The sequence below is a fragment of the Eubalaena glacialis genome, chromosome 20 (genome assembly GCF_028564815.1).
Source record: "Eubalaena glacialis isolate mEubGla1 chromosome 20, mEubGla1.1.hap2.+ XY, whole genome shotgun sequence".
Classification (NCBI taxonomy): Eukaryota; Metazoa; Chordata; class Mammalia; order Artiodactyla; family Balaenidae; genus Eubalaena; species Eubalaena glacialis.
The window spans coordinates 13,914,045-13,932,454 of NC_083735.1; the positions used below are offsets into that span (position 1 = coordinate 13,914,045).

An 18,410-nucleotide genomic window follows, 5' to 3' on the forward strand; every position below is an offset into this window, starting at 1 on the left:
TGCTGCGGACTTTGCAATCTGTTGTCTCCTGACTCATCTTCTGAGGCAGTGGCCCCCAACCTTTTTGGCACCAGGGACCGGTGTCCTGGAAGCCAATTCTTCCACGGACCAGGGAGGGGAGTGGGATGGTTCAGGCGGTAACGTGAGCGACGGGGAGCGGCCGATGGAGCTTCACTCCTCGCCCATCCGCCCGCCGCTCACCTCCTGCTGTGCGGCCCCCGCTCCTACAGGCTGTGGACTGGTGCCGGGGCCTGGGGACCCCTATTCCGAGGCGCAGACTCATATCTATCTTTACGTGGTTGTCCAGCAGGAACCTCAGATGGAAATTGCCCAAACCCAACCTCTTGATTCCCTTCCCAAAACCAACGCCCCGGGGTCTTCCCGTCTCGGTAAGTAGGGCTCCACCGTCCACCCAACGGTGCTCACCCCCGAGCCCTCCCTTTTCCTGATTCCCCACGTGACGGGTCCCACCTCCAGCTGCTTTCGCCTGTCTTCTATCTCCACTGCCACCAACCCGGTTCAGGCTGCCTTACACAGGTAAGCCTGTCCTGACCGGGTTTCGTGCTTCTCCTCCGATCGCTCTGCAGCCACCAGGAGGGGTTCATTCAGGGAATGAACTCCTTGTCTCAAAACCCTTCACTGGTTTCCTGCCGAGAAAAATCCAGGTTCCATTCTGGGCTGCAAGGCCTGGTAACCGGCCCTCCTTCTTCTCTAACTGCTTTCTGTTCCACTCTTTCCCGTGCTTACGACACCGCAGCCGCACCGGCTTCCTTTCAGGGCCTGGACTAGAGCGAACTCTTTCTCACCTCAGGGCCTTTGCACTCACTGCTTCTGCTATTTGAAACCTCTTTCTCCAAACCTCTGTAAGGCTGGTTCCTCCTCATTCTTCAGGTTATCACCTCAAGTGTCACCTCCTCAAAGAGACCTTCTCTGACCCCAACACTTCAAATAGGCCCTCGTGGCCCCTCCCCAAGACTCTATGCGTTGTTTTCAAGGCACCCATTGCAATCCGAAGTTGTTCATTTGCTTTCCTGTTTACTGTCCATCTCTCTCGGCTAGAAAGTTAGCTGCCCCAGGGCAAGGATCTTGTCTGCTGTGCTCATTGCTGCGTCCCCATAGCACAGAACTGTGCCTGGCACTTAGCTGATGTTAGACACAGAACTATGGGTGCATCACCCGCCTAACAGGGGTTTTGCGAGGATTACATGAGAACATAAGTCAGAGCCCAGAATGCTAACCATCACACCACGTAACCCCTCTGAGAATTTAAGAGCGCAGCACAGCTCACCACCCAGAGCGAGCCCACAGCCCCCTATAGCTGTTACTACCTCCGTAGCTGATGATTCCTAGGACGTCCGAGGGACCTCATGAACATGCCACAGGTCTGTGACCCAGCTCTACACCTACTTTCCTCCTGAAACAGAGCGGCAGGTTCTACCTAACTTTTGGTCCTTGATGGATTTGGGGTTTCCAACATCACAGAGAGCAACCATATTTAATTTTTGATGACCCATGAGCCAGAATAAAACTGGGAAGTGGTACTGGCCTCTGCTATGACAAAGAACAATCATTAGGTAGGAATCAAAACCGTTTGGACCAAAGCTTAGAGGCATAACTGCTGGCACCAAGAAACAATCCAATGACATGTTTTGTCAGGAGGTTACTGGCGCAGGCAGACGAGAAACCTCCACGGCGTGAAGTTGAAAGCTCAGCGTCCAGAGGCAGACCGCCCAGCTCCAACTCTGTCCAGCGTATGACGCTGACCCAAGTCGTGTGCTTCAATTTCCTCACCGTATGATGGGGACACCAGGAGCATTTGGCTCAGAGGGTTGCAAACATGAAAAGGTCACCTGTGTAAGATGCTCAGAAGAGTGCCTGGCGCGTGGCAACACTCAACACATTTCAGTTCTTCTTCTTCTTCTTATTCCAAGTAATCTAAAAAGCAGAAGTGAGGCAAAAATACTTTAACTACCAAATGCCAAATATACTTAAAAACAAACTGTTCTTCTGAGTTTAGACCCAGAGTGAGGGTGTGTCAGAGCTAGACCTGCGGGGAGGGGCAAGGTGAACTCTCAGGGCAGCAGGGTCACTGCTGCCGGATTAAGACAGAGACCCCTGGGCTTGAGGTGTGGTTTTGATTTGGGGGACGGAGCGCCATTGTATATAGCGCACCGTGAAAGTTAAGAATGGGAAGCAGTGTCTAGGGGTTCATATCCAGAATATATAAAGAACTCCTACTGCTTGATAACAAAAACCAGTTTTTTAAAATGGGCAAAGGACATTTCTCCAAGGAAGATACACAAGTGACCAATAAGCACACGACAGGATGCTCGATCTTATCATCATGAGGGAAATGCAAATCAAAACCACAATGGGATACCACTTCACACCCACTAGGATGGGCGTTATCAAAAAAAAAAAAAAAGAAAACAAAGTAAAGTGAGGATGTGGAGCAACAAAGACCCAATGCAGCCAAAAATAAATAATAAATAAATAAATAAATTACCAAAAAAAAGACTTCACCTTCCAATGCAGGGCGTGCGGGTTCGATCCCTGGTCAGGGAGCTAAGATCCCACATGCCTTGTAGCCAAAACCAAAACATAAAAACAGAAGCACTATTGTAACAAAGTCAATAAAGACTTCAAAAATGGTCCACATCAAAAAAAAAAAAAAAAAATCTAAAAAAACCAAAACAGGGTCTTCCCTGGTGACGCAGTGGTTAAGAATCCGCCTGCCAATGCAGGGGACACGGGTTCAAGCCCTGGTCTGGGAAGATCCCACATGCCATGGAGCAACTAAGTCCATGCGCCACAACTACTGAGCCTGCGCTCTAGAGCCTGCGAGCCACAACTACTGAGCCCGAGTGCCACAACTACTGAGCCCACGAGCCACAACTACTGAAGCCCGCGCGCCTAGAGCCCATGCTCCGCAGCAAGAGAATCCACCGCAATGAGAAGCCCGTGCACCGCAACGAAGAGTAACCCCTGCTCGCCGCAACTAGAGAAAGCCCGCGCGCAGCAACAAAGACCCAACGCAGCCAAAAATAAAAAGATAAATAAATTTATAAAAAAACCCAAAAAACAAATGAATAAACAAAATGTGGTGTAATTGTACAAATATTATTCAGCTATAAAAAGTGAGAGACAACACGAATGGACCTTGAGGGCATTATGCTAAGTGAAATAAGCCAGACACAGAAGGACAAACACTGTATGATTCACTCATACGAGGCACCTAAAGTAGTCAAATTCAGAGAGAGCAGAATGGTGGTGGCCAGGGGCTGGGGCGAGGAGGGAATGGGAGTTATTACTTAATGGGCAGAGTTTAAGTTTTGCAACATGAAGAGTTCTGGAGATGGACGGCGGTGACGGTTGCACAACAGTGTGAATGCACTTAATGCCACTGAACTGTATGCTTAAAAATGATGAAGATGATAAATCTCATGTGTATTTTACCAGAATTTTTAAAAAGAAAACAAAACAAAACAGTGTTTCTATCAACCTCATTACAGAAGCTTGGTTCAAAATTTCAAATATTTGTTCAAATGAGAGTAATTTAACAAACACCCACCAGTTCCTAAGTCCAGTGCTGGGAGCCCAGGGAGGAGACAGAAAGGTCACAGTTCCCGTGAGGGAACGAGAGCAAGAGGGCGCAGGGCAGAAAAAGACGACACGAGGAACTTAATAACCTAACTAACAAGGCAGACTGGATGAGGAGGCTTTTTTTTTTTTTTTTTAAAGATTTTTTTGATGTGGACCATTTTTTTAAAAAGTCTTTATTGAATTTGTTACAATATTGCTTCCGGTTTTTAAAAAAATTTACTTATTTTTGGCTGTGTTGGGTCTTCGTTGCTGTGCGCGGGCTTTCTCTAGTTGCGGCGAGCGGGGGCTACTCTTCATTGTGGTGCGCGGGCTTCTCATTGCAGTGGCTTCTCATTGCGGAGCATGGGCTCTAGGTGTGCGGGCTTCAGTAATTGTGGCTCGGGGGCTCTAGAGCACAGGCTCAGTAGTTGTGGCACATGGGCTTAGCTGCTCTGCAGCATGTGGGATCTTCCCGGACCAGGGCTCGAACCCGTGTCCCCTGCGTTGGCAGGCGGATTCTTAACCACTGCGCCACCAGGGAAGCCCTGCTTCTGTTTTATGTTTTGGTTTTTTGGCCCTGAGGCATGTAGGATCTCAGCTCCCCGACCAGGCCTTGAATCCAAACCCCCTTCACTGGAAGGTGGACCGCCAGGGAAGTCCCTTGGATGAGGAGTCTCACCAGAGAGGGGTGCACAGGGTTTGAGCTTTAGAGGAAGAAAGCAGACATCAGCACCCCAAACCCAAGACTGAAGGGAAAGAGGACTGAAAACAGGCTACAGAAAAACTTAGGGCGTGATTAACTAAGACCGCTGGAAAAGAAAATCTTTAAAATGACAGCGTAGGATAGCAATAGAAGAAACAGTCGGCTGCTGTCAATGGGACATCTTCTCCGACAGTTCTACAGAAGAGAATGACTACAATGAGGCCGAATGAAATCCACGCCAGAACCACCAACTGCAGCGATGCCTCCTGCACTGTCGCCTTCCCCCCGAGAATTTGCACTTTCAAGAATATCCATGTTATTCACACCAAGACTTTCTTCTCTGCAACATAGCAGGACCGTTGCTGGGAGCTGGCCGGGGCCCGGGGTCAGCAACTGGAAGTGTCGGGATGACTGCGTCCTAGGAAGCAGACCTGGGAGGGAGGAAAGAACTGCGAGGCTGAGGTCATTCTTGCTCTCCGCTTGTGCACACCAGAGGCCACCCCGAACGCGACACCTGACGCAAAAAGGGAGGCTTCACTCACTTGAAATACAGAAATATTTATTTTGGTTTCCTTCATTGTTTTTGGAAATTCTGTTTTGGTTTATAAAACATAGAAATAGCCAACACTTAAAGCAAACATTCAAAACCCCAATGTGACAAATTATTGACTTCTTGTGCAATTAAGAATGCACATATGAAGCTAGGTTACCAAATAGCGTTATTACAACGACAACTCTTTAGGGCAAACCCCGTTGTGCTTGTATAATACAGGTACTCACATATCCACAAACAACTGCTTTCAACATATAAATGACAACTAAATTCAGTCACATGTGGCAAAGACTTGCAGTAAAGTGAAATGCTGCTAATTTCCCAAATTAACTTAAAAAAAAAAAAATCCCTTGAGAAGTTAATCCCAGGAAATGAGTTTTCCAGATTCCTATGTCTTAGAATTTTGGCTTGTCAAATACATTTCATAGAAATCAGGTAGCATTATGATAGAAGAGCATTTATTAATTACCGTCCATTTCAATAAGTACCCAAGCGTATCTACTCCCTTAATATTTTTAAAGACATGCCTTGCCTGAGAGTTTATTCTGGGGAAAAAAAGCCACTTAATCACAACGTACTCTTTTGATATGAAAACCACATTAAAAACCATCACAGACAGAGCGACGGGTTCAGTGAAGACAAAGTGGACAGTTCTTCAGGCGTCACAGTTGAACATGGCTGATCCAGGTAATTGTTTCCTTGTTGAAATGCTTGTCTTCACTGCAGAGTCTAAGGCAGATTTTTTAATAACCCCTGGGAAGGGATGGAGGAAGGGAATCGGGTCTGGAGAAGAGGGTCAGCGAATATTCTGCTCTGTGGGCGCCAGAATCCGCCCGCTCTGGTGAGCGGCCATCCATCCATACCTGCGCTGTTCTGAGCTAGGTCCATCCTCTGTTCCAACAGGAGTGACAGGGGTTAATCAGAAGGGTCACGTGAGATGGGGAGGGGACGGTGGCAGGGATTAAAAGAAAACCTCTGGTCCACTTGCGACCTCCTGCAGCTGGGACGGTTGTTGTTTATAAGGGACGCTTGCCTCCAGTGCACGGTGCTCTTCAGAGCAGCAGACGCCTGCAGAATGTGCAGCAAGTAGCAGCCGTCTCAGAAAGAGCAAAGTCCTAACCACTTGGTTAGCAAAACAGGGAGACAAGTTTTCACCCTCTTTTTAAACTGAGGAAGTCGTAAATAACTTAGCACATTTATAGTTTCCCCTTTACAATTTTTTTAAGGCTCATTTTGGAAATTGTGTATCACCGTGAACATGGTCTGCAATGCGAGGTGACCATAAGGCAGTGTTCCATTCCCTCTAAGCTTCCTATGACGAGAATCTGAACGCACGAGGCAGACAAAGACGCTCCTTCCCTACTTGCTGTTGTCAAAACTACCCACTGAGGCCACGGGCGGGAGAAGACCGCAGAGGCATGCGGCCTCTTCCCAGCTTCCTTCCTCGCATTAGATTTTGATGGTGGAATAAAGTTCATCGATCTGTGACCTGAAATAATTCCGAAGCTCTGGCCTTTTAGCCTTCATCGTTGGGGTCAGAAGGCCGTTGTCGACAGAGAATAATTCAGGGTGGAGACTAATACCTTTGACCTGCAAAGAAACCAGGCAGTCAAAGGAGGAAAGGAGGACGGAGGCCACCTGAGTCTAAAAAGCACTTAAGCTTCCCAAGGGATAAAGACCTTTCTGGGCGATTCAAGCCAGCCTCTCAGGCCAGGCCCCACTGCACTGTCTCAACAAAGGGCAGTGGCCTGTTGTCAGTACAGAATCAGGATTGTAGCCTGACCTCCAGGAAGAGAATTCATACCCTTGGTTACAAAAATCCCCTCCCCTGCCAAACCACTCCACTATCCCTTCCACACAGATGTCTTTACGTCACCTCATCCTCTTCTATAATATATTCACAAAAAACATCCTCCAGTCAAAAACCCGTTTTTGCAGGAATTCATACACTTGGATGCAAGTCTTACCTGTTCAAATGCTTTTAGGCCAGAATCCTTCCCCAGTCTCACCATGTCTTCCAGAATAGCTTTTTGGACACCCTAATAAGGCAAGAAAAGTAAGATCCTTACTCCCATGGCGGGAGTCCCTGAACTTTGCACTTAATGCAAAGGGAGGGTCAGGAGTAGGCTGCACGCTTCGGAACCTACCTTGTTTCTGCACAGTTCTTCAAAGGAGCCTTCAAAGCCTCTCTTCCGGGCCCAGGGACCTAGCGTCTCAACGTCTGGTATCACAATTGCTATGAGAAATGCCTTTAACAGAGACAAGTAAGTTATTAAAGGGCTTGATCCAGATGCTCTAAAATTGTGGTTCGTTATTATCTGCAGCCTGAGCCCCTGGGAGAATCTGATGGGAGTTACAGATCCTCTTTTCAGAGCATGTTACCAGCCCCAGAGTCCGCAGGGCCCAGGTTAACTCCTGCCTCTGAAATATAGACAGCATTGGGGATTTTGCAATAAATGTTTTAAAAGAACCATTGGAAATCAAAACCTAATAAAACCCTAATTTTTACTTACTCTTATATATATTTTTAAAAATAAAACAGGGTCAAATAAGCAAACAAGGGGATAGATATCAGATAACTGCTTTAGAAAAAGAGAAAATGTATGCAGATTCATTTAGAAAAAGCTCTAATACCTCATTCTTTACAGTTTAGTGACAACGAAACTAAATAAAAATTAGAGGCATGGGTATGATTCCAGGTCGAAGAAAAATAGGTGCACTTTCTTACAAGAAAATATTCTTCCAAAATTATTTGAAAATTTCAAGAGTTGTAGAAATATTAACCCTCAGGAAACCAGACACCCTTCTCTTCCTTCTCACCATCTGTCCAAAATTTTAGCAAATGATGTTTCATTGCAATACTGATGTTGGTTTTCGACTTTAAGATATGTTGGCTCACAACCACCATTTGCTCAAAAATGACGTAGGAGACATATCATAAATAAGTTGGGTTTAATATGTTTGAAAATTCTAAACTTTCTTATAACCTGTATATCAATATTTCCCCTCATAATTAAATTAGAAGCTTATTTTACCCACTCCCTTGGTATCCTTATCCAACTTCCCTTGGTAACATGAAATTAAAGAGAAAAAAACTTTTCTGGATAAGAATTGCCAAGAATAAGAGGTACAAATTTCCAGTTACAAAATAGATGAAAAAAAAAAAAGAAATGCCAAGCAGTAAAAACCAGTAACGTGTTGATAATATTCCAGCACATCAGACATGAAAGTCAACTCACACCCATCGCAAACTTCCCATCACACTGAAAGGCCCTGGACTTCTAGGCCCGGGCCACGCCGGCCACAGAATTCACGGCTGGGGCAGTGCGTACCTGCAAGCTCTCTCCATGGACAAACACCTGAGCGATAGGTTCACTTCGCTGGTAGATGTTTTCAATCTTCTCCGGAGCTATGTACTCTCCCTGTGCCAGTTTAAAGATGTGCTTTTTCCTGTCGATGATCTTCAAGGTGCCATTCTGTTTGGAGGGCGGGGAGTGGCCTGTGAGCAGGTCCAGCAGCTGCTTTCCCCCCAGCAGCGGGCATTTCCTGTACACTATCATTTAATCCTAATAACCTCTGGCGGGGGTCAGCTGTTAACCCATTTTGCAGACAGGCAAACTGAGGCTTAGAGAGATTACGTAACCTCCCCCAGGCCACTGAGCAGAGTAGAGAGACAGAGAAGGGACTTGGGAGCTCCCCTCACTCCCAGCCAACCAGAGCACCCCGCTTGCTCCCTTCAGCTCAGCGAGCTTCACTTTGCCTCATATCTGAATCGGCCGCTCGATGGGGTAAAGGTCCTTGAGAGCAGAGACGCGCTCATCCTCCCACAGGGCTCTGCGCAGAGCAGGGGCTGCAGAGGCAGCAGCTCACTTCCCTCTGTCCCTGTTCCAGGGTGGGGGCAGGAGGGGGCTGTCAGCTGCCCCCCATGATGACTGTGGGGATGCGAGAATCTCCAGACCAGGCTCGCCAAATGCCAGTAGCTCCCACCTCCCCAACTCCCGTAAACAAAACCCCCATCCCCACCCCAGGCCACTCTCTCGCTTCGGAGAGTCACCCACTGGAAAGTTCTCTCAGCCCACATCAGTTTTCCTCCGTTTCCAAAAGGAGCCGACTGAGGTCCAGGGAGATTATGAGATGTGCTCCTTAGAGCCATAGTCAGAATCAGAACGGATACTTCATCCCTCCTGAGTCTTGAAAGAGGGACTTAATTTATTTCTAAATAGCCTGGGTGGACTTCCCTGGTGGTCCAGTGGGTAAGATTCCAAGCTCCCAATGTAGGCGGTCCGGGTTCAATCACTGGTTGGGGAACTAAATCCTGCACGCATGCCACAACTGAGAGTCCACATGCTGCAACTAAAGATCCCACATGCTGCAACTAAGACCCAGCGTAGCCAAAATCAATCAATCAATCAATCAATCAATATTAAGGAAAACAAAAAAAAGAACCACGGTGAAGTACCATAATGTCTATGAAAAAAATAAATAGCTTGGGTACTCTGAAATCTGAATTAATTGGGGGGGGGGATATTTTTCAAAACAATAAAAATTTCGGAGTATAAAGCACCATAAAAGAGGGCAGACAGCAAAAGCAAGAAGAACTACAATCCTGCAACCTGTGCAACAAAAACCACATTCACAAAAAGATAGACAAGATGAAAAGGCAGAGGGCTATGTATCAGATGAAGGAACAAGATAAAACCCCAGAAAAACAACTAAATGAAGTGGAGATAGGCAACCTTCCAGAAAAAGAATTCAGAATAATGATAGTGAAGATGATCCAGGACCTCGGAAAAAGAATGGAGGCAAAGATCGAGAAGATGCAAGAAATGTTTAACAAAGACCTAGAAGAATTAAAGAACAAACAAACAGAGATGAACAATACAATAACTGAAATGAAAACTACACTAGAAGGAATCAATAGCAGAATAACTGAGGCAGAAGAACAGATAAGTCACCTAGAAGACAGAATGGTGGAATTCACTGCTGCGGAACAGAATAAAGAAAAAAGAATGAAAAGAAATGAAGACAGCCTAAGAGACCTCTGGGACATTAAATGCAACAACATTTGAATTATAGGGGTCCCAGAAGGAGAAGAGAGAGAGAAAGGACCAGAGAAAATATTTGCAGAGATTATAGTCGAAAACTTCCCTAACATGGGAAAGAAAATAGCCACCCAAGTCCAGGAAGCGCAGCGAGTCCCATACAGGATAAACCCAAGGAGAAACACGCCGAGACACACAGTAATCAAACTGGCAAAAATTAAAGACAAAGAAAAAATTTTGAAAGCAGCAAGGGAAAAACGACAAATAACATACAAGGGAACTCCCATAAGGTTAACAGCTGCTTTCTCAGCAGAAATTCTACAAGCCAGAAGGGAGTGGCACGATATACTTAAAGTGATGAAAGGGAAGAACCTACAACCAAGATTACTCTACCCGGCAAGGATCTCATTCAGATTCGACGGAGAAATCAAAAGCTTTACAGACAAGCAAAAGCTAAGAGAATTCAGCACCACCAAACCAGCTCTACAACAAATGCTAAAGGAACTTCTCTAAGTGGGAAACACAAGAGAAGAAAAGGACCTACAAAAACAAACCCAAAACAATTCAGAAAATGGTCATAGGAACATACATATCAATAAATACCTTAAACGTGAATGGATTAAATGCTCCAACCAAAAGACACAGGCTCGCTGAATGGATACAAAAACAAGACCCATATATATGCTGTCTACAAGAGACCCACTTCAGACCTAGGGACACATACAGACTGAAAGTGAGGGGATGGAAAAAGATATTCCACGCAAATGGAAATCAAAAGAAAGCTGGAGTAGCAATACTCATATCAGATAAAATAGACTTTAAAATAAAGAATGCTACAAGAGACAAGGACGGACACTACATAATGATCAAGGGATCAATCCAAGAAGAAGATATAACAATTATAAATATATATGCACCCAACATAGGAGCACCTCAATACATAAGGCAACTGCTAACAGCTGTAAAAGAGGAAATCGACAGTAACACAATAATAGTGGGGGACTTTAACACCTCACTTACACCAATGGACAGATCATCCAAAATGAAAATAAATAAGGAAACAGAAGCTTTAAATGACACAATAGACCAGACAGATTTAATTGATACTTATAGGACATTCCATCCAAAAACAGCAGATTACACTTTCTTCTCAAGTGCGCACGGAACATTCTCCAGGATAGATCACATCTTGGGTCACAAATCAAGCCTCAGTAAATTTAAGAAAATTGAAATCATATCAAGCATCTTTTCAGACCACAACGCTATGAGATTAGAAATGAATTACAGGGGAAAAAACGTAAAATACACAAACACATGGAGGCTAAACACTACGTTACTAAATAACCAAGAAATCACTGAAGAAATCAAAGAGGAAATCAAAAAATACCTAGAGACAAATGACAGTGAAAATACAACCATCCAAAACCTATGGGATGCAGCAAAAGCAGTTCTAAGAGGGAAGTTTACAGCTATACAAGCCTACCTCAAGAAACAAGAAAAACCTCAAATAAACAATCTAACCTTACACCTAAAGGAACTAGAGAAAGAAGAACAAACAAAACCCAAAGTTAGCAGAAGGAAAGAAATCATAAAGATCAGAGCAGAAATAAATGAAATAGGAACAAAGAAAACAATAGCAAAGATCAATAAAACTAAAAGCTGGTTCTTTGAGAAGATAAACAAAATTGATAAACCATTAGCCAGACTCATCAAGAAAAAGAGGGAGAGGACTCAAATCAATAAAATCAGAAATGAAAAAGGAGAAGTTACAACAGACACCGCAGAAATACAAAGCATCCTAAGAGACTACTACAAGCAACTCTATGCCAATAAAATGGACAACCTGGAAGAAATGGACAAATTCTTAGAAAGGTATAACCTTCTAAGACTGAACCAGGAAGAAAAAGAAAATATGAACAGACCAATCACAAGCAATTAAATTGAAACTGTGATTAAAAATTTTCCAAACAAAAGTCCAGGACCAGATGGCTTCACAGGTGAATTCTATCAAACATTTAGAGAAGAGCTAACACCCATCCTTCTCAAACTCTTCCAAAAAATTGCAGAGGAAGGAATACTCCCAAACTCATTCTATGAGACCACCATCACCCTGATACCAAAACCAGACAAAGATACTACAAAAAAAGAAAATTACAGACCAATATCACTGATGAATATAGATGCAAAAATCCTCAACAAAATACTAGCAAACAGAACCCAGCAACACATTAAAAGGATCATACACCATGATCAAGTGGGATTTATCCAAGGGATGCAAGGATTCTTCAATATACGCAAATCAATCAATGTGATACACCATATGAACAAATTGAAGAAGAAAAACCATATGATCATCTCAATAGATGCAGAAAAACCTTTTCACAAAATTCAACACCCATTTATGATAAAAACTCTCCAGAAAGTGGGCACAGAGGGAACCTACCTCAACATAATAAAGGCCATATATGACCAACCCACAGCAAACATCATTCTCAATGGTGAAAAACTGAAAGCATTTCCTCTAAGATCAGGAATAACACAAGGATGTCCACTCTCACCGCTACTATTCAACATAGTTTTGGAAGTCCTAGCCACGGCAATCAGAGAAGAAAAAGAAATAAAAGGAATACAAATTGGAAAAGGAGCAGTAAAACTGTCACTGTTTGCAGATGACATGATACTATACATAGATAATCCTAAAGATGCCACCAGAAAACTACTAGAGCTAATCAATGAATTTGGTAAAGTTGCAGGATACAAAATTAATGCACAGAAATCTCTTGCATTCCTATACACTAATGATGACAAATCAGAAAGAGAAATTAAGGAAATACTCCCATTTACCACTGCAACAAAAAGAATAAAATACCTAGGAATAAACCTACTTAGGGAGACAAAAGACCTGTATGCAGAAAACTATAAGACACTGATGAAAGGAATTAAAGATGGTACCAACAGATGGAGAGATATACCATGTTCTTGGATTGGAAGAATAAATATTTTGAAAATGACTATACTACCCAAAGCAATGTACAGATTCAATGCAATCCCTATCAAATTACCAATGGCATTTTTTACAGAACTAAAACAAAAAATCTTAAAATTTGTATGGAGACACAAAAGACCCCGAATAGCCAAAGCAGTCTTGAGGGAAAAAAACGGAGCTGGGACTCAGACTCCCTGACTTCAGACTACACTACAAAGCTACAGTAATCAAGACAATATGGTACTGGCACAAAAACAGAAACATAGATCAATGGAACAAGATAGAAAGCCCAGAGATAAACCCATGCACCTATGGTCAACTAATCTATGACAAAGGAGGCAAGGATACACAATGGAGAAAAGACAGTCTCTTCAATAAGGGGTGCCAGGAAATCTGGACAGCTACATGAAAAAGAATGAAATTAGAACACTCCCTAACACCATACACAAAAATAAACTCAAAATGGATTAGAGGCCTAAATGTAAGATCGGACACTATAAAACTCCTAGAGGAAAACATAGGAAGAACACTCTTTGACATAAATCACAGCAAGATCTTTTTTGATCCACCTCCTAGAGTAATGGAAATAAAAACAAAAATAAACAAATGGGACCTAATGAAACTTCAAAGCTTTTTCACAGCAAAGGAAACCATAAACAAGACGAAAAGACAACCCTCAGAATGGGAGAAAATATTTGCAAACGAATCAATGGACAAAGGATTAATCTCCAAAATATATAAACAGCTCATGCAGCTCAATATTAAAAAAACAAACAACCCAATCCAAAAATGGGCAGAAGACCTAAATAGACATTTCTCCAAAGAAGACATACAGATGGCCAAGAAGCACATGAAAAGCTGCTCAACATCACTAATTATTAGAGAAATGCAAATCAAAACTACAATGAGGTATCACCTCATCCTGGTTAGAATGGGCATCATCAGAAAATCTACAAACAACAAATGCTGGAGAGGGTGTGGAGAAAAGGGAAGCCTCTTGTACTGTTGGTGGGAATGTAAACTGACACAGCCACTAGGGAGAACAGTATGGAGGTTCCTTAAAAAACTAAAAATAGAATTACCATATGATCCAGCAATCCCACTACTGGGCATATACCCAGAGAAAACCATAATTCAAAAAGACACATGCACCCCAATGTTCATTGCAGCACTACTTACAATAGCCAGGTCATGGAAGCAACCTAAATGCCCATCGATAGACGAATGGATAAAGAAGATGTGGTACATATATACAATGGAATATTACTCAGCCATAAAAAGGAACGAAACTGGGTCATTTGTGGAGACATGGATGGATCTAGAGATTCTCATACAGAGTGAAGTAAGTCAGAAAGAGAAAAACAAATATCGCATATTAACGCATATATGTGGAACCTAGAAAAATGGTACAGATGAACCGGTTTGCAGGGCAGAAATTGAGACACAGATGTAGAGAACAAACGTATGGACACCAAGGGGGGAAAGTGACGGTGGGGGGATGGTGGTGTGCTGAATTGGGCGATTGGGATTGACGTGTATACACTGATGTGTATAAAATTGATGACTAATAAGAACCTGCTGTATAAAAAAATAAATAAAATTAAAAAATTTAAAAAAAATTCTAAAACTAATGTTCCCTTAACCAATGGTCATCATGTTTTTCTCCTTTTTCAAATTGTCCAAGAACAGCAGAAACAGCAGAACAGGGGAAATTCTATGTAATCATTCCTCATAGGTGATAAATAAATAAATAAATAAATAAATAAATAAATAAAGCACCATAAATCTGTAAGACTAGAACAATACACAATAATAAAAATTACACTAGCCATTTGAGTGCTTGCAATTAAACACAGTAACAACTTTAAAAAGCAGTGGTGTCACCACAACAAGCACAAGTGATGAAACCTACAGGTCAGCTTTTTGCACAAGCATCTCACTCCCAAGACGGACTCTGTATTTCTCTATAGTAAACAGTTCTGGGGCTAAGTTCAAAGGGGATGGCCTGATCCTCTAAGCACTTATCCTGTTTTTACTGAGATGACAAAGCTAAGAAACATGTGTGTTCACAAAGTCTCGCCTGTCATACATTCCTGGCAGCCTATGCAGTGCTCCCCAGACCTTAACTAAGGCCTCAACATCAAGGCACAGCAGTGAAATGTGAAAAGCCAGACACAGTGTCTCTGGATTTCAAGCCAGAAGCAGCAACCGGAAAGGATGTCAAGCATCAAAACAAAACATATTTGCTGCCGTTAAAGTGAAAATGCTACACGAGGATGCTAAGTATAAGCCTGTTTCCTGCAGAAGACGGAAGGGTCTATGCTCCACCGCTCGGTAAGGAGAAAGAGGAGGGAAAGTTAGGGTGCCACTGCGACGTGGGGTTTTCTCTTCCCTACGGTGGAACAAAAGTGTCTGTGAACAGGGGAGGGGACCACTTACTGGCAACCACTTTCCAATGTCCCCTGTGTGCAACCAGCCGTCTTTATCCAGAGCTTCTGCTGTGTTTGCTGGGTCCTTTAAGTAGCCTTGAAATACATTAGCCCCTTTCACACACACCTGAGGGAAAAAGATCGGGAGGGAGGCGTGGGCGTGGGAGTCGGAAGAAGGTGGATGAAAGGTACAAACATCCAGTTGTAAGATAAATAAGGACCAGGGGTGTCATGTACAGCATGGCGACTACAGTTAGCACAGCCATATGGAAGGTTTTAGAGTTGTTAAGAGAGCAGATCTTAAAGAGTTCTCATCACAAGGAAAAAAACCACATTTCTTCTTTTTTTTGTATCTATATGAGATGATGGATGTTTCCTAAACTCGCTGCGGTGATCACTTCACAATATATGCGAGTCAAATCATGATGCTGTACACCTTACACTCACACCATGCTGATGTCAATTGTATCTCAACAAAACTGGAGGGGGAAAAAGATGATCTGTTAAGAGCACTGACTGGGGCTTCTCCAGAGAAAACTCGTGTGTGTGTGTGTGTCTCCCAGCCTTTAGCCAGACCCTGAATGCCATGATGCAGAGGGAGCTACCAGAGCCCTGCTGGCATCGTGGCGGCACCTCCAACCCCCCACTTCCCTTCCATAATGGCCTTGGCTGCAGTCAAGTTCCAGGGCTCACGCTCACCCTAGGCTCTGGATCAGAGCTGCTGGAAAACCCCAAAGGGGGTGAAATCCCAAAGCAATTTGGCCTTCCTTCCTCTAGCCAGCAGCTCACTAACAGGCATGGAGGGCAATTAGCAGACAGGAAGCCGTGGCCCAGGACTTCAGGCCCTGGAGCCTCTGTACCCTCCTGGGCCCATGGCCCCATCGTGGCTGGCGGCAGAAGGCAGGCATTAGTGCCCCCCACCTCCCTACCCGCCCTGCGAGTTAGGCATAAATGTACCATCAAAAAGAAGCCTGTGTGACTCAGGGTCACCAGCAACACCAAGCTCAGTGGCTTTACGTGCTGTGGTGCTGAGAGGTGGCTGGTTACTGGAGGAGCCCGCAGTGAGGGGGTGACTGAGGGATTTCACTCACCTCGCCCTCGCCCTTGGCAGCCACGTAATTCATTTCTTCCACATCGACAAGCTTTACAATGTTGCAAGGCATTGGGGCACCAACATGGCCTGTATATCAAATAAAAGATGATCACTCCTAATGTGACAACCGATATCCTTAGGACAGATCACTTTTATTACAAACAAGCCCACTCATGATGAGAACAGAGGGTATAAACCTCTGGTTTCGGCAATCACAGCCTGTCTGCCCCCTGGTAAATTACAGAGTTTATTCCTAGAAAAGAGACAAAAACATTCAAAAGTCTCTTAGGGAGCTTTCCCAAGTCTGATGCTCCAAATTATTTTTCAAAGTATAAATGATTTGGCTGCTCATTTTCAGGGTTTCTTTGAACACCTGGAAGCAGGTTTCCTGAAACTTTTACCTGGTTCCTATGATCTGACGGCCCTGCTCTCCCTCATACAGATGTAATGTCCCCGTTCTCTATAAGAACAAACCTTGACGGGTCAGATGGCTCTGACCAATACGGCCTTATTCCCTTGATTATAAATGAACATGTTTTACATGTAAGTTTATTAAGACAGGACAGGGATTCTTTTCACAGCTCACTTAACTCTCTTGCCAAAGGGTGCTAGGACTGGGTTCTTTTCCCAAAACAAAAATAACAGAAATTAGAATAAGTTTTAAGAGTATCACAAATCATTCTTCCTATGTTTTGATAATTTTAGCTTAAAGAAGTCACTATTCAAATTCTCTAGCCGGTAAGGCACCAGGAGTTAAAAATTAAACAAACAGGGACTTCCCTGGTGGCGCAGTGGTTAAGAATCCACCTGCCAATGCAGAGGACACGGGTTCGATCCCTGGCCCGGGAAGATTCCACATGCCGCGGAGCAACTAAGCCCGTGCGCCACAACTACTGAGCCTGCGCTCTACAGCCCGTGAGCCACAACTACTGAGCCCATGTGCCACAACTACTGAAGCCCATGTGCCTAGAGCCCGTGCTCCACAACAAGAGAAGCCACCACAATGAGAAGCCCACGCACAGCAACGAAGAGTAGCCCCCGCTCGCCACAACTAGAGAAAGCCCACAGGCAGCAACGAAGACCCAACGCAGCCAAAAATAAATAAATAAATTTATTTAAAAAAAAAAAATTAAACAAACACCATGAAAAAGGTTCACAGACTGTTAGTGCCAATCGCAGTGGAATTATGCTACTAGAAAGTGCTTGATACTAGAATCTATGTCATTAGATGCTCATATGTGTAAAACAGCGAACAAATCACAGAATTTATTTATCACAGTGTAGAATACACTGCCGGTGTGGGACAGGGGAAAGCATAGAAGTTTTGTGGTCAAACCTGGGTTGGAATCCTGGCTCTAAAACATAAAGCTGTGTAAATTCTTATACATTACTGACATGCTTTTTAGCCAACAATCAATCATGTCCTCTCAGAGGTAACAGGGCTTCTCTCACAGGGATGTTGGGATGAAACGCAGATAATATGCATCATAAACTCCTGACGCAGAACCTCATGCAGGACAGTTTGTCCTCCCCTGTTTTTTCCTTTTGGGACAAAGGACTTGTGTTTATTTCTGTCTGGAGTCTCTGGAAATTTAATTAAAATTTACCAGCAAGTAATTAGGCCCCAATCAATTCCTGGAAAGCTCTGTTGGGCCAAACATTCTGAACCTGGTATAAAGAACACCATCTTTAGATATGACCTTCAGGATCTACGTAAGTCTCTGTTGCCACCCACTCACGTTGACAGTCAGAGCCTCAAAGTCACATCCCACTCTGCCACAGGGCCCCCTGGTTTCCAAGATTGTTGGCCCCGAGGCCTAATCATCAGAGACACAGCACTTGTTTAAGTTGGTTTATTAACCCAATTCCAATAATTCCGATGCCAAAAGGAAGATCCCAATAAGGAAAGCCCTGCCATCATACCTGCGGTCCAGTCCCCAGGCACAGTCAGGCAGCACCCGGCAGTACACTCGGTCTGTCCATAGCCTTCGTAGAACTGGGTCACCAAGAGATGGGACAGGA

The 18,410-nt window shown here is 43.9% G+C and overlaps 1 protein-coding gene across 1 annotated transcript in view; it reads right to left on the reverse strand.

Annotated features, from left to right (window-relative positions):
* Window positions 1-4,913: 4,913 nt before the first annotated feature.
* ACSL1 (acyl-CoA synthetase long chain family member 1) overlaps window positions 4,914-18,410 on the reverse strand; it is a 68,019-nt gene continuing 54,522 nt past the window's right edge. The window contains exons 15-21 of the mRNA XM_061177540.1: window positions 18,312-18,384; window positions 16,387-16,475; window positions 15,306-15,422; window positions 8,171-8,314; window positions 6,986-7,087; window positions 6,806-6,877; window positions 4,914-6,428 (exon numbers count right to left, since the gene is read on the reverse strand). Of these exons, the coding sequence (XP_061033523.1) occupies window positions 6,288-6,428; window positions 6,806-6,877; window positions 6,986-7,087; window positions 8,171-8,314; window positions 15,306-15,422; window positions 16,387-16,475; window positions 18,312-18,384 (738 nt within the window). The 3' untranslated portion in view covers window positions 4,914-6,287. The remainder of the gene's footprint in view (window positions 6,429-6,805; window positions 6,878-6,985; window positions 7,088-8,170; window positions 8,315-15,305; window positions 15,423-16,386; window positions 16,476-18,311; window positions 18,385-18,410) is intronic.